At 37.4% G+C, this 21,331-nt stretch overlaps 1 protein-coding gene across 1 annotated transcript; it reads right to left on the bottom strand.

The window, feature by feature from the left end:
* Positions 1-1,615: 1,615 nt before the first annotated feature.
* LOC114318258 (ARM repeat superfamily protein) lies at positions 1,616-21,207 on the bottom strand. The gene is made up of 18 exons (XM_082870376.1): positions 20,557-21,207; positions 18,756-19,275; positions 18,323-18,583; positions 17,944-18,035; positions 16,300-16,509; positions 15,816-16,220; positions 14,779-14,957; positions 14,500-14,593; positions 14,349-14,405; positions 13,858-13,992; positions 13,651-13,722; positions 12,103-12,216; positions 11,404-11,565; positions 11,167-11,295; positions 9,631-9,732; positions 9,467-9,546; positions 8,827-8,958; positions 1,616-2,562 (listed from the first exon to the last, which is right to left on the bottom strand). Exons 1-18 carry the CDS (start codon positions 21,058-21,060, stop codon positions 1,965-1,967), a joined length of 3,846 nt encoding a protein of 1,281 aa, XP_082726502.1. The 5' UTR covers positions 21,061-21,207; the 3' UTR covers positions 1,616-1,964.
* Positions 21,208-21,331: the final 124 nt, after the last annotated feature.

Genomic DNA, 21,331 nt, shown 5'->3' on the forward strand with positions numbered 1-21,331 from the left:
ATAATGGGCCGGGTGCGAATTGGTATTAATTTCCTGCCCCGCGCGGCACATGTGGGGGAAAAAAGAAAAGGGAATGTTAGGAATATTAAATTTTATATTAAATAAGTGATTGAGATTTATAATTTTGTGGAATCACATTCGTATGGGATATTTGGTTATTCATTTGGTAGAAAATTAGAAATTTATAATATTTTCTAAAAGAAAAACTCTGAACTCGTTATTTTCTAGTTTAGTGTTTGTGCAGTAGTAATTAAATTTGTGTGACGTGGAGTTTATACGTAAAATAAATCTGAATCACAAGATAAAAAATTTTGAGTAATATTTGGATTAATAAGGATGGATTCGTAGTATTACTCTCGGGAAAAAAAATGTGTACAAATATAGTTGGGAATAATTATTAAAAAAAATAATAGAAATAAATTATATTCTGTCATTTATCTCAGCCATAAACAGTGAAAAAATAATTATAAACATATATATTTATTTTTTTGCATTATTTACTCATTAGCTCAAGGCTGATTGTTAGCCAGATTTTACGAGGCAAACTACACTTTACTCCCATCAAAATATTATTTCACTTCAACTAAACAATTATTACATTTTGCTCCTTAATCTTTAAATTTATTTCGGGCAAATTACAAACACCCCCCTCGAGGTTTGGTGAAAATACAGATTCTCTCTGAGGTTTAAGAAATTACAAATTACCCCCTGAGGATCAAATTTACATAACAAATTAGGGAGAAATCTGTATAAAAATAAAAACCTCAGGGGGTAATTTGTTATGGAAATATAAACTTCAGGGGGCGGGATGTAATTTCTCAAATCTCAGGAGGGAATTTGCATTTTCACCAAACCTCGAGAGAGATGTTTGTAATTTACCCATTTATTTCAATCTCAATTTCTATTAACATTTTGCTATGAAAGGAAATCAAAAAAATAAAGTGTGAATTGCATATGTCAATTTAATTAATTTATATATAGCAACAAAGAGATTTAAAGAGAGAATATCTCAAAAGTCTTTCATTCATTTTTTTTGATGATTTTAAGTGACGGAATGCTAATGGGTACCCTAGGCATTAATTTCGAAATTGGTGTAAAAAGCACTTTTACAAATATATGAAAAGATTAGATTACCAAATTAGTTAAAAATATTTTAAAAGTAACAAGTGTTGCTTTCTTTAATATTTGTCTTTCTTTTTCTTTTTCTTTTTCTTTTTCTTTTTTTGAGGAAATTCTTTTTTCTTTTTTCTTTATGTACAATAACACTTGTTAACGAGGCCTGTGTTTAAATTTCACCCTCAAAACTTTTGTTTCAAGTTCACAAGTATGCACACCAATGATGCACTAAAAGAAATTTTGTAATCTTGCATTTCAGCCTAATTAAGAATTCATTTGAAAAGGGAGTTTTTGATTAACATAGAAGACAAATAAATAAAATATTTAAAAATAACTTTTTAACTTTTTAACCAAAAATACGTGTAAAACATAACAAAAATATCAAAAAATCTTTGACGTTTTAAATATGTGACTAAATTAACTTATTGCCAAATGACCTCTAAATATTAATATAAAATCTCAAGGAAAACCAAAAAATCTCTTATTTATGAACTACAAATACTCAAAAATCGTTATCATTAACCAAAACAGTAGTGGTTTCTGAATAGGATGCTCACTCACATATGAGATCCAAAATCAAATTACACAATTGAGAAAATTGGCTTAGTAACCTTGTACCATTAACCTCTATACACGAAAAGAATATAAAATTACCAACTTAGCCTTGCATCTCTCCACCAACCATCTGATGGATATGTAAGAGTCCTAGAGACCCCTAAATAAATTACAAAACTAAATTATCAACTACTTACAAACCAAGTGTAAGATCCACACCGTACTGAGTATAAACCCCATTCTTCATTGTGAGTAGTTGGTAATCTGATAATTTTGGAAAATAAAACTCAAAATCATTTCCTGCTTTTCTTCTGGGTGACTTTCTTTTTAGTCTTCTTAAACTTGGACCCTTTGAGAGAAAGTGCACTAGACACACTCTTGCCTTCAAGATTTTTTGTCATCTTCACCACACTTGCCATACCTTTCCTTGCAGCTGCCCTTTGCTCTGGTCTACGGCTCATCATTTTCCGATCAAGCGGCCAATACGCATATGGCTCGAGCTTGCCCTTCCTCTTCACGTCCCCGCGTGCCTTCTTGCTAGCATACTCGCTCCCCATGTAAGACCACCCAGTGTCTGATGTTTTCCTACGCTTTTGACCTCTCTGTGAGTTCATCGACACGTGACTACCTGCTTGACTCCTTCCATCAGATTCAGGATCAGGTGACATCTCCCTCTTCTGTTCATCTTCCTTCCCTCCCAAACGTATTACTAGTCGTCCTTCGGAGTCTATCTCTGGCTCATCATCCAAATCTGCCTTCCATTTGAGATGCTCAGATGATTGCAGAGATGACCTTGTCTTTTGCCGGTCAAGCAAGTCCAGTGGCTCATCTTCGAATTGGTCAAACAAATCTTCTGGCAAGCTCTTGACTGCTTTACGAGTTCTCTTGGACCTGGACGAATTAGGTAGAGCTTTGTCATTCAAATCATTGTAGAAAAATGCTCAAAAAGCAGGGCAAAGAACAAAGTTTCTAAAGGCAAATGTGTAATACAAGCACGGTTTACTGGGGCAAGGCGTAAGCCTTAAAGTGTCGAAAGGTAAGCATTTCAAATTTCAAAATTGTACACGTAGTACATAAATTAAATATTTTAAAATAATAAAAATATATCAAAAAGTAAATATAAATGTGAATTCTTTTCTCCTTAAGGAATCAAACATTCCATTGCAAAAAGGAAGCTTGCCCTCATCAAAAGTGAAATCAGCATTCTTGGCTTCAATTATAAGACTTCTCACTTGAGCCTTTAATTTTGTGTTTTTCTCTTAACAGGTCATTCACTTGATTTTTGCTATGGAATATAGTTGCAAAAGTGGTTGATCTTTTAAAATGTTTAAACCATCTACTAGACTAAGTTTAACAAGAGCAAAAAACATCTTCTTCATATGGGTGCTCCTCATATACGCAAAATGCGCATGCGCTAGTCTTTGGGGAGTATTGAAGCTTGGGTAACCAGCTTAGGGTATGATGAGATATCACCCCTTATTTATAAATGAAGATTTAGGGTTTACAAAGAAGACAATTACAAGGTGATCCCTGAGTGCGTAAAAATGATTACAAATCTTAGAGACTTTCGGCTAATATAAAATGTTAAGTGCCTTTCGGTGATTATAATATGTCAACACTCCCCCTCAAGCTGGTACGAAGATATCTTTCATGCCCAGCTTGCCTAATATGTCATGAAACGGTTTATTCCCAATTCCCTTGGTGAGAATGTCAGCAAGTTGTTCACCAGACTGAACAAAAGGAGTACAAATGGTACCACTAGTGAGTTTCTCCTTAATGAAGTGGCGATCAATCTCAACATGTTTTGTCCTGTCATGTTGAACGGGATTGTGAGCAATGTTGATGGCGGCCTTATTATCACAGTATAACCGCATGGAGTCCGTCTGAGCAATACCTAGATCACTCAACAATAATTTGATCCATAAAAGTTCACACACACCTTGTGCCATAGCTCTAAACTCAGCTTCTGCACTTGACCTGGCAACCACATTCTGTTTCTTACTCCTCCAAGTAACTAGGTTGCCGCCGACAAATGTGCAATACCCTGAAGTTGATCTCCTATCAGTTACTGACCCAGCCCAGTCAGCATCTGTATAGGCTTCTACACGAAGATGATCATACTTTGAAAAAAACAGACCCTTACCAGGAGCAGACTTCAAATACCTCAAGATTCTCATGACAGCCTCAAAGTGAATCTGATGAGGAGCATGCATAAACTGACTAACTACACTGACAGCAACAGCAATATCAGGACGGGAGTGAGATAGGTAAATGAGCTTACCAACTAAACGTTGATAGCTCCCCCTATCCACAACTTCTCCTCCTTCATCATCCCCCAATTTCTGATTGGGTTCCAGTGGGGTGGCACATGCCTTGCAGCCAAGCATCCCAGTTTCCTTCAACAGGTCAAGCACATATTTTCTCTGTGAGATAAATATCCCATTCTTAGAGCGAGCAACTTCAATTCCCAAAAAATACTTCAAGCTTCCCAAGTCTTTGATTTCAAACTCTTTGGCTAAATATTTCTTCAACAGAGGTATTTCCCCACTATCATTGCCTGTAAGAACTATGTCATCTACATAAACAATAAGTGCTGTAGTCTTACCGCATGAGGAATGTTTCACAAATAATGTGTGATCTGCCTGACTTTGTTTGAAGCCATATTTAAACATAGCCTGAGTGAATCTCTCAAACCAAGCCCTTGGAGACTGTTTGAGACCATATAATGACTTCCGAAGTTTGCATACTTTCCCTTCTGTTTGATGATTCTCAAAACCCGGAGGAATGTCCATATATACTTCTTCTTCGAGGTCACCATGGAGAAAAGCATTCTTGACATCAAACTGATAAAGCGGCCAATCTAGATTAGCTGCTAGAGAAAGAAGTACTCTGACTGAATTCATTTTAGCCACGGGTGCGAAGGTCTCCTGATAATCAATGCCATATGTCTGAGTGAACCCTTTTGCCACAAGTCTTGCCTTGTAACGCTCAATAGACCCATCTGCTTTGTGTTTCACAGTATATACCCATTTACAGCCCACAGGTCGTTTGCCTGTAGGTAACTCAGTCAATTCCCAAGTGCCATTCTTCCTAAGTGCTTTCATTTCCTCAATCATGGCTAGTTTCCACTCAGAGATAGCAAGAGCATCCTGAAAATGGTTAGGAATGCTAACAGAGGAAATATTGGACACAAATGCTCTATATGAGGATGACAAATGAGAGTATGATACAAACTGTGAGATAGGATGTTGAGTACAAGATCTCACACCCTTTCTTTTGGCAATAGGAACATCAAGATCAATGGACTCACGAGATTCAAAATTACCTAGACTCTCATCAGAAGCAGGAGATGGCAGTGGAGTAGCAGAAACGGTCCCGTGTATCCAGTTAACTTGTTTTCTGTCGATGTCCCGGATATAAACATGTCCATCCTTATTCTTGGTGACAGTGGGTTCTATAGTTCCAGTAGAAGAGGGTGGTGCAAGAACAACTGGTTCGATCATAGGAGGCACAGGACTCACTTCTACCAGAGGCACAGGACTCACTTCTACCATAGGAGGCACAGGACTCACTTCATACCAAGGCTCCCCCGGAAGGGAGGACGGGGACACCGGAGAGGACAAGAAATAGGACTGGGACTCAAAGAAAGTGACATCCATGGACACAAACCACTTACGAGAAGAAGGGTGGTAACATTTATACCCCTTTTGAGTAGGAGAATAACCAAGGAAAACACACTTGAGGGAGCGAGGGTCCAACTTACCACGAGAGGGAGAGTGATTATGGACAAAACAGACACAACCAAATATTTTGGGAGGAATAGAAAACAAGGACTGAGAACCGAGGAGGACGTGAAGCGGAGCCTGTTTGTCCAAAACCTGGGTAGGGAGACGATTAATAAGATAGGCAGCGGTGAGAACGGCGTCGCCCCAATAGGGTCGAGGCACGTTCATAAAAAAACACATGCACCGAGCCATGTCAAGAAGATGCCGATTCTTGCGTTCGGCCACCCCATTTTGTTGAGGGGTATTGGTACAAGAGGTCTGATGGATAATGCCATGAGTAGAGAAATATTGTCCTAACCCAGAATCTATGTATTCCCCGCCATTATCAGAACGAAATATTTTGATAGTGGCCCCAAACTGAGTACAAATCATCTTATGAAAAGTGCGAAACACAGAGAAAACTTCACTCTTATCTTTCATGAGATACACCCAAGTAGCACGAGAAAAATCATCAATAAATGTAACAAACCAGCGATGACCTTTCACAGACAGAACACGAGAGGGACCCCAAACATCAGAGTGTATTAATGAAAAAGGAACTAAGCTTTTATTCAAACTGGGAGCAAAAGAAGCTCTATGTTGTTTTCCAAGTTGACAAGACTCACAAAGAAAGTCAGATACATGATGATTTGCGAAACTAGAAGGAAATAAATGCTTAAGTAAATGAAAGGAGGGATGCCCAAGACGCCGATGCCACAGCCAGACATCAGCGGGTGTAGGAGAAGACGGGGTGGAAGAATAAGCAAGTTTGTCTGGTTGATCTAGGAAGTAGAGACCATTTTCTGCACTACCACTGCCAATCGTCCTCCCCGTGACAAGGTCCTGAAAAAGACAATGATCAGGAAAAAACGTCACACAACAATTCAAATCCTGGGTAAGACGACTTAAAGATAACAGATTAACAGAAAACTTGGGAACATGGAGAACAGAAGATAGATGCATGGTAGGAGTGACTTGGACTAAACCTTTTCCAGAAATAGAAGAAACAGTTCCATCGGCAATCCTAACTTTGTCCTGACCTGAAGAAGGCTTATAGGCAGAGAAAAGATCAGAGGAGCCAGACATATGATCTGAGGCACCAGAATCAATAATCCAAGGCAAAGATGTATGACACAGGAAAGCACAAGGAGAAGGTACTAAGTTACCTGAGCGGGCAAAGGACGAGGAAGCGGGACTGAGAGCAGTAGAAGATCTGCGGTCCAACAATTGGCGCAAAGCATCCTCCAGCTCAGTATCAGAAGCGTGGGTAGCAGGAGTGGAATTAGAATCAAGGGTATCAACGGTACTAGACTGATGAGCCCGGGAATAGGAACCACGTCCTCGAGAGTTGCCTGACCGACCGCCTCGAGAACCCGACCGATCACTTCGACCCCCAGATGGAGTCCCATGAAGCTTCCAACATGTCTCACGAGTATGCCGCGGCTTTTTGCAATAATCACAGAATACAGACTCCTTAGCAGTAGACGGAGGAGGCAGGCTGAGGCTATCTCGAGGAGTGGACAGTAATGCGGAACGGTCAGTAGAGACAGGGGACATCATAGCAGACCGACGACTCTCCTCATTTTGGACATAGGCAAATGCCTCTTGCAGTGAAGGAAGAGTGTCCATACTCAGAACTCGACCCCTAACTGGATCATACTCCATATTTAGGCCAGCCAAAAATTTAAAGACCCGTTCCCGTGCGATGAACTTCTTGTACCCGATAGAATCAGTAGGGCAAACGGGCTTATAGTCTTCCAGGTGGTCAAGGCGTTTCCAGCCGTTGGTGAGGAAAGTGAAGTACTGGAGAACAGTCTGCTCCCCCTGAAGTGTGCTCTCAATAGAGCGACGCAACTCAAATGCCTGTGAAAAATTTCCTTTGTGGGAATAGGTAACAGCCACAGCCTCCCAAATGTCCTGGGCAGTCTCCATAGACAAGTAGCCCTCACCAAGCTCTGGAACCATCGAATGGATAAGCCAACTCATAATCAAAGAGTTGTTAATCTCCCATTGGTCATAACCTGAGTCAGTGGTACTAGGTGCCTGTATCCTGCCATCAACATACCCCATCTTCCCTCTGCTCTTTAAAAACAAAGTCAAACTTTGAGACCATGCTAGGTAGTTCTGACCATTAAATAGAGAGGTGGTGATTTTCAGACTAGGGTTGGGGTTCTCAGTCATGGTAGTAGGTAGAATGAGACTCTCACTTTTTGGTGTTTGAGATGAAGGGGACACACTAGTGGAATCTGTCATGGATACAATACTACCAAACCCGCAACAAATTAGTGGAAATCACAAACCCGGAAGGTGGTAGTGAGATAACAAGCACAATGATCACTATAAAGACATACAAAATACAAAATTAAGAAACCATTTTTTTTTTTTTTTTTTTTTTTTTGTTTTTTTTTTTTTTTTTGTTTTTTTTTTTTTGTTTTTGTTTTTGTTTTTTTGTTTTTTTTTTTTTTATGTTGAGTTATTTATATATACATGTATTTATATATAAATATATATCAGGCTACAGTTATATATATATATCAGGATATATATATATATATTCTATGTACCGTGAGATCAGAGGACGACGAGGACGAGGGCTGAGACGAGCGACGAACTGCGGGAGAAGATCGACGAGCGACGACCTGCGATGAAGATCGACGAACTGCGATTGATGAAGACGAGCGACGAACTGCGGGAGAAGATCGACGGGCTGAGACGAAGACGAAGCAGATGATGATGAGGGCTGAAGAAGCGGAATGATGATGATGGCAGAGACGAAGAAGAGGCGGAATGATGATGATGGCAGAAGATCGATTCAGCAGATGATCCAACTAGGTATGCTTTGAACCCTAGCCCTGGAGGTGAAGCTCTGATACCATGAAGCTTGGGTAACCAGCTTAGGGTATGATGAGATATCACCCCTTATTTATAAATGAAGATTTAGGGTTTACAAAGAAGACAATTACAAGGTGATCCCTGAGTGCGTAAAAATGATTACAAATCTTAGAGACTTTCGGCTAATATAAAATGTTAAGTGCCTTTCGGTGATTATAATATGTCAACAAGTATTGCCTAAAAATCAAAGGATCGATGCATTTTGCCTTAGCCTCACCTCAATGCAAGCATCAAGGCAAGCCTCAATAAAGCCTTTTAAAACTTTGGCAAAGAAAGAAACAGAGTCATGGTATGTTGGGCCAATAGATGGCCTGGCGAACCAAGCATCTCAGTGGGTGTTGTAATTGGTGCCAGAAAGGTTGACAACCAACCCAACAGAGAAGATGTTCTGAAAGTTTAAAAAGGAGGGATTAGGATAACTTTTTAGCCCTCAATCCCTCAAGATCCAATCCTTGCACCCTCAATAATTTTCTACCAGGTCAAGTAGCTGCTCACTCACCGGAGTGAAGATGCTTCGGATGTCAACAGTGCGGAAGCCTTGCTCCGTCGACCAGAAACTGTTTCTGGATTGCTGTCAGTTTCTTCATCACCAAAATCAGAAAATATTTTTGTATGATTCCACCTGCTCAGCCTGCAAAGAAAATCAAAAAATCACAAGTTACAACCAACATAAAAAATAAATGTTTCTTAACAAAATATATCAGCATGTAAATTAGCATACAAATGAGTTGTCTTAATATTTGGGTTGGGCCCACTAGCCAAGGAAAGCCCTTCGGCCACTTAAAAATCTTTATCCGACAGTAGCATGCACAATTCTAAACCAATAAAGGATCATATACTCCGTGTACTATTTGTGTTTGATCTATGAAAGCTAATCAAAAAACTCCTTGATGAAAAAAAAAACCATCGAAAAAGCAAGTTTCTAACATTCCGATTCTGTCAGCAAAATATACATAATAAAAAAATTAAAAAAAACCATATCCCATCCAATCAGGCGATGTGACAACTTTTCAACCGTCATGCCATGCACGCACAGGTGAACAATAAAGAATTGGTCTCCACACATTTGCAACATAAAACAAGTTACTTGGTAGGACATTACATGTTCAATAGATCATGTGTCTGTTTAAGAGACAAACCTGGATGTAGTTGCTTTTGACTGATGACTTTTACTTTCCTCAGAGTTGGCAGCAACTCTCCTTTCTTTCCGTTCCTTGATCTTCATTTTGAAAGACCAAATACATTAAAGTTGGATTGAATAGTATATAAACCATCAATAAATGTGTATAAAGCTTTTATATACCTTTCGTATATTAGTGAGAAGTTTCATGTGCTCTTCAGGCATTACAGCCTTAACAGCGTCCAAACCACATTTCTTGACTAGCATTTCAAGGAGAACCTTAATCTGCAGAAAATAAACTAACCCAGTGATTTTAAATCCAACTTACAAGCATAGGCTTGGAACCATTTCAGAACACAATACCATATGCAATATAGCTATTGATGCATGGTAGAATTATGTGTGTAGCATGAATGATAATTAATCCAAAATACGTGAGGAGAAGGGTAAGACCCATAGAGGTCGCACAGCTGTAATGAACTGAGATTGTAGCTCACCAACAACACTAATGTTAATAGAGAATCTGGCCCTTGGTTGGAGGGGAGGTTGATTACTGTGCTTCATAGTTGGGTCACGGTTTTCAGTAGACCCAAATGTGCTGACATTGGTAGATTTTGTAGATGATTTGATTAGTTAGTTTTTGGCCTTTCGTAGGCAAAAGTTTTGTATTCTTTGCATCACCTTGATACTTTTTCAATAAAGTAAGTTTATTTATCACAATAAATAAATAAATAAAAATCTGGCCTTGTATGGATTACAAATACCCTTACTTGTAGCATGGACACCATAAATTTAGAAATTTTGTTTTACCATTTATATATGCTGCAACTAGGCCTTGGATAGATCAAATTCAGATCAGATGTAAAAGAATATATCAAAATTTATTCAATCAGAATTGACACATTCCAACATATACAATCCCAAATCCACCAGTCTTCCGATATGTAATTGAAAAAAGTTCATACAGAAATTTCGTAAGTGTAGCAGTTTGGCATTCAAATCATTAAACTTCAGTCACAAAAGATTTTTAACAGGATCAAAACCCAATGCATTGGCAATCAACGGAACCAGTTTCAATCTACTGCAAAGAGTCAAGCCCCAATATCTTACCAACCTACCAATTTAATGAATACCGTACATAATCCTATCCATAATCCTATCATATGATTAGATGGGATGAAGGATTGGATATATATGATAGGATTGGTTTATGTAATTTACTCAAGACCTCAGGTAATTCTAAAGCATAACGATCATATTTTCCCAGGTCTAACCAACTAACATAGAAGCGTGTAGCATGAGTTCTAGCTTGTTTTCAAATACTGGCTCAAAGGTCGACAACTCTGTAATGATCTCTACCATTATGACAACTGAAATGACCAAGTGAAGGGGAAATACAAACCTATGCTATCAAATGGTCTTAATAGTATCAAAAGGAACTGGTTCTATTGACACAGAATCAAACTCCTACCTCTTACCAATCTATCCGTATTTACCTACACTCCTTTGTAAATTGCTCAAATTCGGGTTTTACTTTGAAGAAATAAGGAAATTCTGAAGCAGGAAGCAATGGATTATCAAAGGCAACTATAAGGAATGCCACAGCTGCCAGAAGTACCCATTGGTTTGCAGAATACTAGCTTAGAGGTAGACAACACCGCCTAAAATTAGTACTATTCTAACAACTAAAATGGCCAAGCTAAGATAAAAAAACAAGACCTTAGCTTTAAAAAGGTTCTTGGTGCTATCTTGCCACTTCAGCAGACCTTCCACGATGCCCTTTAAGTGCATTTGCAACCCCTCAGCTTGTGATTTAGCCACCAATACCTTCAAAAGACCTAGATTAGCCTGCATCAAAAAGAAAAATCAAGAAAATCAAATCTCTCAATGACTCAAAAAAAAGGTGAACAAACTATGCCCTATCAAGTATTACTGTTTACTTAGACCATAACGAACTTTAGCTATTTCATTGTTTTTTCTCTGAAGGAGGAGAAATGCAGATGGGAGAACATTATAAACAGCTGAAACTAGATCAGAAAATTCATAAGCCAAGCGAGCTAAGCCTTTCACTGCCGCACTGATCATATGAGGGGTCTCGCCAGCCAGGCCTCCAGCTACCTGTGACAACACAAAGTAAGCAACAAGACTACAACTTCAATTATCAATATATTGATGTTCGTTATAATCTATGTTACATAGACTCTTCAAAACAAATCAAATATACATATCAAACACCGGACACTTGGACAAGGGTGTGGGAAATGTGTCCGATACTTTTCATCGGACACTTCTTATATATTTGTAACACTATCACTATGTGTATATATTATTGTAGTATAATTGCTATAAAATGATTAAAATGCCCTTTTGACACTATATGTTACATATAATATATCTCACATAATAGATTAAAAATGCCCTTTTGACACTATATGTTACATATAATATATCTCACATAATAGATTAAAAATGCCCTTTTGACACCATATGTTACATATAATATATCTCACATAATAGATTAAAAATATTATCCTTTTTTGTGGACTCCACATACCCTAAAATTTAAGGTTTCATAGGTCCAACTTCTAGATATGTACTCACACCCGCACCCGAGTTCATGTAACATACATCGTAATAAGAGAATAGATTTTGTACCATGTTAAAAAATTGATGCAAGTTTTCCCTTTTTCCACCTTTCTCTTCATCTCCACAAGCATGGCCAATTTGGACAAGTATATCATAAGCTTTGTTCCTCGTTTTTTTGTTAGCCTGCAAGAAGATTTGTCAAAAAAGATGCATCAGCATGTTCTATCTGTGCTATAATACACAGCAAGAAGCTTAGAAGCACAAAAAGAGAGCTCAAAGTTCATTTCTCATAGCACCACTATTTCTTTTTCCAAAGTAAGAAGTACATAAACCATTGCTCTCTTAGGCCTGGTTTGGGATTTTTGGCTAAAATGCTCAAAAGGCCAAAAAGTGTTACCAGTATGGAAATACTAAACTACCCTCATGAGCGGGTGGTTCTATTTACACACCCCCCTTCCTCTTTTTACACATCTTTCTTAGTTCACACACGCAAAAAAAAAAAAAAAAAAAAAAAAATTTACTAAACACACACAATTGTATTCCAGTTCTATCCCCATACACACACTCCCAATCCACACACCTTCTTCCACACCCAAGCAACGATCAAACCCAAATCCTAACCCTAACCCTAACCCTAACCCTAGGCAGCAACTACCTTGCCGGCGACGACGCAGCACTGGCGACGTACCGCGACCCCCCCCTCTCTCTCTCCTCTCAGTCGCGAAAAGGAAGGCGACGACGACTCGTAGACGAGAGGGGGTTCGGATGTTGATGGTCGAACCAATGTGTCTTGTTCGGATGGTGATAGTCGAACCAAATTCATTGGTTCGATGGTTGATTTCCGAACGGAGGCGATTCCTTCGACACTGGTAGTCCGAATGGTAAGAAAATGAGGCGATTCCACGATGCCCGACGTGGTGGGGAAGAGAAGCGGGAAGGCAATGGGTTCGCAAATGAAAGGGAGTTGCAGTGGTGGAAGAAGAGGTAACGGCGGTGATGGAGGAAAAGAGAGGCGGCGGCGGCCATGGAGGATGGTGGTGACTGATGGTTAGGGTTAGGGTTAGGGTTAGGTTTTTGGACTGAAAGAGACGGGTTGGGGGAGAAGAGGAAGGTTATTTTGGTAGTTTCATTTTAGGATTGAAATGTAATAAAAAAAAAATTCATTAAGTGTGTGTAAAGAGGGTAAATGGTGTGTGCAAATAGAGGCTCCCCTCATGAGCACATAGGTCTTTACACCTTTGGAAAGGTAAAATAGAAGATTCAAGCAAAAAACAAAAGTATGACACCAGCCATTCGTGTTTTCCCATACAACTAAAAATGCCATTCCCAAACACATTTTTTTCTCTTAAAAACGTTAAAAAGTCACTAAGAAAGCCAATCCCAAACACCCACTTAATTGAGGCAAAATGTGGTATTGAAAGGCATATTCAACTGAGACTATTAGCATGGCTAGAATCAAGATTCAGGGAAAAACAATAATGAGAAAAGCAACATGTCAATAAACTCTGATTTACCAAATAAAGACCTCACTTGATAATCAGTAAAATAAAAAATACAAGCACAGAATTGGAAGCCATGCTTTGTTGACCCAAGCTCCCACCAGATAAAACAGAATACCTCTTTCAGTGCAAGTACAATTTCAGTTAAGAAAGAACTAATGATGTTGCGCCGCATCTGCTCCGATTCATCCTGTGGCAAACATACATTGTTGAGGATCACGCAACTTACCTATCTTATGTGATGATTATAGTAAACCAAATTTGTCTATCATATATAATTTTTGCAAACAAGGACGGCACATTATCGTGAAATCTCAATTATGACCTTGGAGGCATGAACAATTAGGAAGTACAAACAATTAAGCCGGTGACGTTTGGCCGAAAAATGACATGAAGGCAGCACATCAATCATCAGATTAAGCAACTCCTCGAGCTTTCTTAAAAGAAATCCATCAGAATTCTGTCCATCCAAATCAGTAGGCATATCAGTCAGGGAAAAAATTCTGTTGAGAAAAAATTATTGATGATGAAAAGTTGTAATATCTCAAATTCAGGAAAAAGTTAAGTGCTCAACACTGATTCTCTTTATCATGGATTACAAAATTAAGGTCTATGGCCAAAGAAGTGTTGCATAATTGACGTCGGCTATAATCCCTATGAGCTCAAACTTCTTTCAATTTAATACCTAGGAAGTGATACATCATGGTCAATGCATTTTGGTTAAGTTCTCGTCTTTTTTTTAACCATTGGGAACTATTCAGCAAAGGTCTCTCCCATAAAACACAGCCATTTATAGTAAATAAAAAAGAAAAATACCATGAGAATAGAAGAGAGAACTTTGTATGCCTTCTTTTGGATGAAACCTTCAACATCCTGCGATTCAGAGTAATTTTTATTACTTCAACTTCTGAAGGATTAGACCAAGACAGTCTTAATCAATAATAATCGAACAGAAACATCAGCAAACCTTTAATGCCGGTTTTACTGCAATAAACAATAGATCAATCTCGCTTGCATCTAAACCAGGCAAAAATGCCACTGCCAAATCAAACAACTGTGCCCTACACTTGCAAGAAAAAGTAATTGTCAAATATCACACAAGCCTAACTGCCAAATATCTCACACTTAATTTGTAGATATATATTTGGTAATCCAGATATGAAAAACAACAAATATCATAACAAGGAACTGCCAAAGATGCTAAAAATAAGAGTAATATGCATGTAGTAATAAGTATATAAATCACCTTGCTAGTGACAGCGAATTTTCATTCGATGAATTGTCCATCTGCATCTGATTAGAACTTCGGGAGCTTTCTGCTTTGCAAGCTTCTTGAGTCACTTTTAAGAGCTTCTGCATTGTAGTCTTGAAGAACCTTGTGACAACTGCTTTATCAGATATTGAAGCAAATTCACCAATTGTGGTCTGCAAGTTGAGCAAAGATTTGTTAAATAACTCAGAAACCTCAAATCTAGCAATTTCAATCAACATAACTCCACAAAAAAAAAAAAAAAAAAAAAAGAGGTGAAAAATGAATAATTCTTCACTGTGAATGCATTCAGATTGCATAAGCACATCTACATGCATCTTGCTCAATAAAAATAGTGTAATGTAAATAGCTCTTCAGGTGAATGCATTCATATTGTATGATCAAACATCTACATGCATCTAATCATCCAATGACTAAGTTAATGAGAACAAGAAAAACATTTTTTCAAAAGTTGATGTAAGGACATTCTCCACATAATACCTAGAACACACTCAATACACATACCAAAATAAGATGATGAGATCAATGGAAAATTACTATTCACCATTAAGGCATATCCAAGGCGAAGGTTTTGAATGGACACAACACATTAACATTTATTCATTTCAAGTACATTTGACTAGGATGGCCAAGCAATCAATAACTGAAAGCATCATATAAACCAAGATTTGTTAGCCATTTCCATCAGATTACAAAAAATGAATTTACTAATAATATTCAGGAAAAATCAACGGAAAAACTAAACTAGATCATATCAAATTACCATCTATATTATCTCTGACACTAATTACAAACAACAGAATTCTGATTTTCTAAGTTGTAATTAAGATCTGAATACCAACCTACCAAATTAAAAATGGGTGGGTGGGTGGAGAAGCTCAAGTTCTATTTAAGTTCATATTAAATAAAATTAGTACAAATCATACTAACAATCAAATGGAAAAGAATCTCTATTTGCAAGGGCAATTCTAAGAATGCACATGGTTTTTGATTGAGACGGAATGTAGAAGTACCTGCAAGCATCCACCTGCATCATTTGAGGATTTCAGGAAGATTCCTGATAAGACAGATAATAACTCACGAGCAGATGACCTCAGCACACTCAAATTATCAGCTGCAACCTGTGGGGTATAACGGGTCATAGCTTGTTGTCTGGGAATGCTTACTTCAATACCAGATAGAACATCTTTTCCTTCCACAATTGTCTTATTTTGCCGAATGAGGACCTGCAGACTAGAACATATTATTCCATGTACATCAGGTTCCTCACGAAGAGCACGGGACAAGGCTTTCTCCAAGTCCTTGAAGCTTTCAGCAACATCCAAGGGGTAATTGCAAAAGGATGGCAGCAAGGACCATAGAGAGTATACGAGTCCATCAACACTCCTTGATGAATAAATCTTTCCTTCGCGCTCAAGCTGCCAAAAGCAAGATATAAGTGCATAGCCCATACAATAAACAAAAACATAATACAACTAGGAATCAAAATATCCATACCATTTGAGATTTCTTCTTTACAATTCCAACCATAGCCAAAATTGACTTTGTAAAGAAGCCTAAACGAGCACCAATCGTGTATTGTTTCAAAATTGGAAAGAGCCAAACATTAGCCTCGGATAGATCTTCAGCCTCTAGCTTAAGAGGTAGGATACTTAAAAATGTTTCAGGACCCATGGCACCAAGGGCTGATCCAATGCATTCATGCAGCTGCGTAACAAGTACATCAATATGTCAAAGACCAGGGGGGACATGAAAAGCAGAGCATAACGATGTTGACTGTCACTGACAAAGAAATCTTTGTAAATCAGTTCAACTTGTAGCCAAAAAAGCTAGTACTTTACCCATAAAGGCTACCTTTGTTTCACAAAGTGGGGATCAGAAAAATAAAAATAAAAATCACCTTGGGCAGTTGTTTGCATGTCCCAAACTTCTGGCTACAAGTTCAATAATGTGAAATACTCTATGTTTCAATAATGTGAATTTAGCATATCCGTTTTGAATGTGACAAGGTTTATTTATCTTCAATGGTACCCATGAAAAATATTTATAGGTCTTAATTATATTATGGTTTGAATTTTTTTTATATTTCGTGAACTTTTTTTTTTACTTTTCAGATCCTTCTAGACTAAAAGGACCCAAAAAGTTCAAAAAAAAAATATTTTAAAAAAACACTAGACAGGGAAGTTAACCACCCCCCCCCCCCCCCAACACACACACACACACCAAAAGTAAAAAAATAAAATTCGAAATAATTTATTTGGAAAAAAACACTAGACAAGGAAGCTATGAAGCCTGGATACTTCGAAAAACATGGCATACCCGTACCGGGTATCTACTGGCTTATGGTACCTCGTATGGTACTTCTGCATACATACTGGGTACACAAAACACGTACTCAAAATTTTTCTTCTTAATTTTTAGTGTACCCAAACGTACCTAGTATATACCCAAGTTATACCGTACCTCAATTTAAACAATATTTTCTTTTACTATAAGGATAAAACTACTTCACTAGATATATTTTTTATTTTTTATTTTATACTTAGCATGATTTTAAAATTAAACTATGGTTTGTAAATTATTTAATATATTGACATTTAATTTTGATTTATACTTTTACTTTTAACATTAAATGTTAATTGTAGGTTGGACCTTAACAAATTAAACCATTTAATTAATTTTTGCTTTACTCTAAATTAAAAATAAATATTTTTTTTTACAAATGTACTAGTACTCGTACCCGTACCCTATTTTTTTTGAATTTTGCTTTATCAACATACCCGTATGGTACCAGTACTCGTACTCGTACCCGTACCCGTCCTTCATAGCAAGGAATATAATCACAAAAAATTTGCCAAACAAGGTGGGTTTTATTAAAAAAGTGACTTTTCCTCGTTAACTAAATTAGCACTTCCAAACATGCACCCAAAAAAAAAAACGCTTAAATAAAATTGACTATTTTAGTAATCCAGTAACCAAACAGAGCCTTAGCAATTGTAGAAATTACAAACAATTAATAAGCAATTTTACAAGAATACCAATCCAAAATCCATAATAGCACAACAAACATGAAACAATTAAATAACACCATTAAATCAGAGTACACCAAGGACAAGGGTTCTCCACAAACATTAATGCTACCTGCTTTCTGTGAGGGAAGTCTTCATCTGGCAATTTCTGCATATCTGCCAAGTTCTCAAGTGTTCCCTTCAATAGGTAAGGAGAATATACACCTGAAGCATTAGTAGTTTTACTGTTATTACGAGATCAATAATCCACCAGACTAAAAGATTTGGAATCATATCACAAGAATACAGAAAACCAACAATGACAACACGAGAAATATATCTGAACAGCATGAAAAAAACCCGAAAGTAAGCATTGCATCCAAAGATCATTCTCAATGCACGAAATCACTTCTAATTTGGAGAATAGGAATTCACTGCATGCAAAATATATGATGATGTAGACATAAAGCAAAATAGATAGGGATAACAGATCAAATACAAAAATAAGATACCTAATTTGTCAAACATTGTTGAAACAACTTGAAACGACATGTCCCAGACCATAGAATAGCGATAATCAAGTAAATTTTCAATAGTTGCACAAATTTTTTCAATGATAGTTGGCCTAGACTTTCTTGTGTCAACATTTACACTTGCTATAATCTGATCCACTCCCTGTTTGATCAAAGTTACATCAATACATGCATGTATTACACTCTTGAAGGCTTCTGTGGCTGCAAATAAGGCCTCCTCGTGTTCAGATGCCAAAATATCTGGAAAAACAAAAACAACATGAGAAACTTACTAACTTGTACACCGGTTCCATACTGTCGTTGAAATTCGAGTAAACACAAAATTGACACATGTTCTCCAATTATTCCAAACTATATGTAACTATAATTGTTTAAAGGAAAGAGTGAAATAACCAAAAGAGATATATCAAACCTCTAAGTGCATTGAATATGAGAGGGAGTTTGACTATGCAAATCTGCCTGTTCAGAGAATAAATCTTTTTCATCCCAATGTCAAGCAGCCTAGCGGTGAACGTCATGTCATCCACAGACATCTCATTTGCAGAGATAGAAAGACCTAATGAGCATAACAGATCAAGCAGCACTTCAGGAGAAAGCTCTACTGTTGGGTGGAGGCAAAGTGCATTCAAACTGTTTGTTATGCGCCTGGTAACAAGCGGTTGCCGCAGTTCCAATAGAGATTTGAAGTACTTCAGAATGCTAGTAGAGAACTTCAAGGATAAAAGAGGAAGACAATCTTTAAGAGCATCCAGAATATATAAGACCTCCTGAGCTCCTTTGGGCCTTTCTGAAGAACTTGCATTTGATCCACCAGCAAGTAGCAGAAACCTTTCAAAGACGTTTGTGATGGCTTCACTTGCAGGTGCCAGCACTGATGTTCTTTGAAAACTAAGCAGGACATCACGGAGACACATATGTGACTGCCTCCTGACCTGAATTGTTAGCAACATCAGAAGGCTTATGATTATATGCTTATGGGGAAAGAATGCAATCTATAAAATTTAATATGAACAAAACTCAGAGTCATCCATGCCATGGACTAGCATTCATAGAACCTCACTAATAATCCCCAAACATATAATAAACAGCAAGATCTTTAATTATCATAAAGAATGAAAAATAATCTTTCTGAAACTATAGAAGTGATATCCCATGTCAATGGGAAAAAAATCAGAAAGGAAATAGAAGCTTTATAATGAAAATTGTTGACAATAAACTTTTAGTAACTAATTCATATAATAACTTTTAAGAAAGAAAGTAGGGAAGATCAAAAACCAGAAAACAAAAGACAGCAAAATCCCAAAAAAAAGAAGAAAGAAATGCCACTTAATATCATACTAACTTATTCCTAGCTAAACCTTTCATGAACACAAGAGTTCATGAAATATGTTAACGAATATAGAACATCAGTGAGAAGTTTTGCATTCTTAAAAATAATACATATATGCATGTTTTCTTAATAAATATTAGTCACATTGGAAGAATATAACTGTTTCTCGGCAAGCGACAATAAAATCAATTCATTATGCTAAGGGGAAGCGTAGATATAGAACCATTACTGGAAATTTTTTTAAAAAAATTTTAAAAAAAAAAAATGAACTTCCATACAAACAAACCACATTAGACTGAATGGTCTAAAAGTGGATCTTGGGATACAAAAGTCTCACTCTAGTGCTAAATGTAATAGAAAATGTATCAAGACACAGCAATCAAGACAAATAAGAGCATCTCAAATCCTTCATCAATTTTTTTCGGCAAATTTAAATTTAATGAAACAATGGCTAGAAGTGTCCAACCATTTCATCAAATCTGTATATTTTTTCACCAAATCAAGGATGAACTAAATCCTTCTCCAAATTTCTAACATTCATATCTTTACTCAAATTTGACAAAATTTTAAAGAGAGCAAGGATTTGGATTGGAGATGGTTGTCTTTCATAAAAATGGTTCTAACAGATTTTTAAAATAAGTTTGTAATTTTTCAAAAATACCATATTTTTACTCAAATTCAATGACATTTTGAAAGGAATAGAGATTGGAGATGGTTTTCAAACAGATTTTTAGAACAAGTTTGGTAATTTTTCAAAAAGATTTGATGAAAAAAATAGAGTAAGGATTGGAGCGTTCCATATATCAATCTTTTAACCAAATTTTCACTCAAATTTAATGGAGAGAGAGAGAGAGAGAGAATTGTAGATTGGGAAAATTATCACCTTGGGACAGTCATCAGTAACATAAGCTAGAACAAATCCATAAAGCGAAGACAAATCGGACCACGCGACCTTCTCTCTGATGATCAGCAAATGCGAAACACATTTCAAACCAGACACAGCCGCACCAGGAGTGATCGATTTCGAACGCAGAATACGAACAAGAAGCTCAGACACATACTCGCTTTTCTTCTTCAAAATGGCGGCAGAGATATGGGTAATAACGGTGGAGAGAATAGTGAGGAGGGCTTCGACGACGTGACTGGGCGGCTCAGCCTCGGCAGAGAGGCGGTCGAGGGAGGAGCAAGTGGCGCCGAAGTAAGCGACGGGAGTGAGAGGGAGCTTTTGGTCTTTGAGCTCCTGAGACATTGCGCCGATGATGGCGCAGAGGCGGTGGTGGTGGTCCTCCGTGGAGGAGCTGAATCGAGTGATGATTGAGTTGCAGAAGTCATCGGTCTCGTCGGCCGCCGTGTACGGCGGTGGTGCATCAAATTCGAATCCTTCCATGGAGAGGTTTAGAGGAAGCCAGAAACCCTAGGTCGTGAAGCCAACAGAGAGTTGGCTAGGGTTTTAGGAGGAAGAGGCGACACAATCAATTGGCAATACAACTAGTTTTAAGTTTTCGGGCAGACATTTTTCATAATGAAACCAAACATTGCTTTGTTTTTTAAGAATTGCCTTTAATTTTTTTAAATTAATAATTTTTATTTTAATAATTAGGTATATCTAATTTAGATATGCCTAAATAAATAAAACGAGTTTGTATATATGTATCATA

Source organism: Camellia sinensis, chromosome 5 (assembly GCF_055761805.1).
Source record: "Camellia sinensis isolate YWXY chromosome 5, ASM5576180v1, whole genome shotgun sequence".
In the NCBI taxonomy this organism is placed as follows: domain Eukaryota; kingdom Viridiplantae; phylum Streptophyta; class Magnoliopsida; order Ericales; family Theaceae; genus Camellia; species Camellia sinensis.

Coding starts and splice junctions, on each gene's coding strand:
- LOC114318258 (XM_082870376.1), bottom strand. CDS start 21,060: ATGGAAGGATTCGAATTTGATGCACCACCGCCGTACACGGCGGCCGAC. Junction 16,221..16,299: donor TAAAGAAGAAATCTCAAATG/GTATGGATATTT, acceptor TGCTTTTGGCAG/CTTGAGCGCGAAGGAAAGAT. Junction 11,566..12,102: donor TGCATCAATTTTTTAACATG/GTACAAAATCTA, acceptor GTGTTGTCACAG/GTAGCTGGAGGCCTGGCTGG.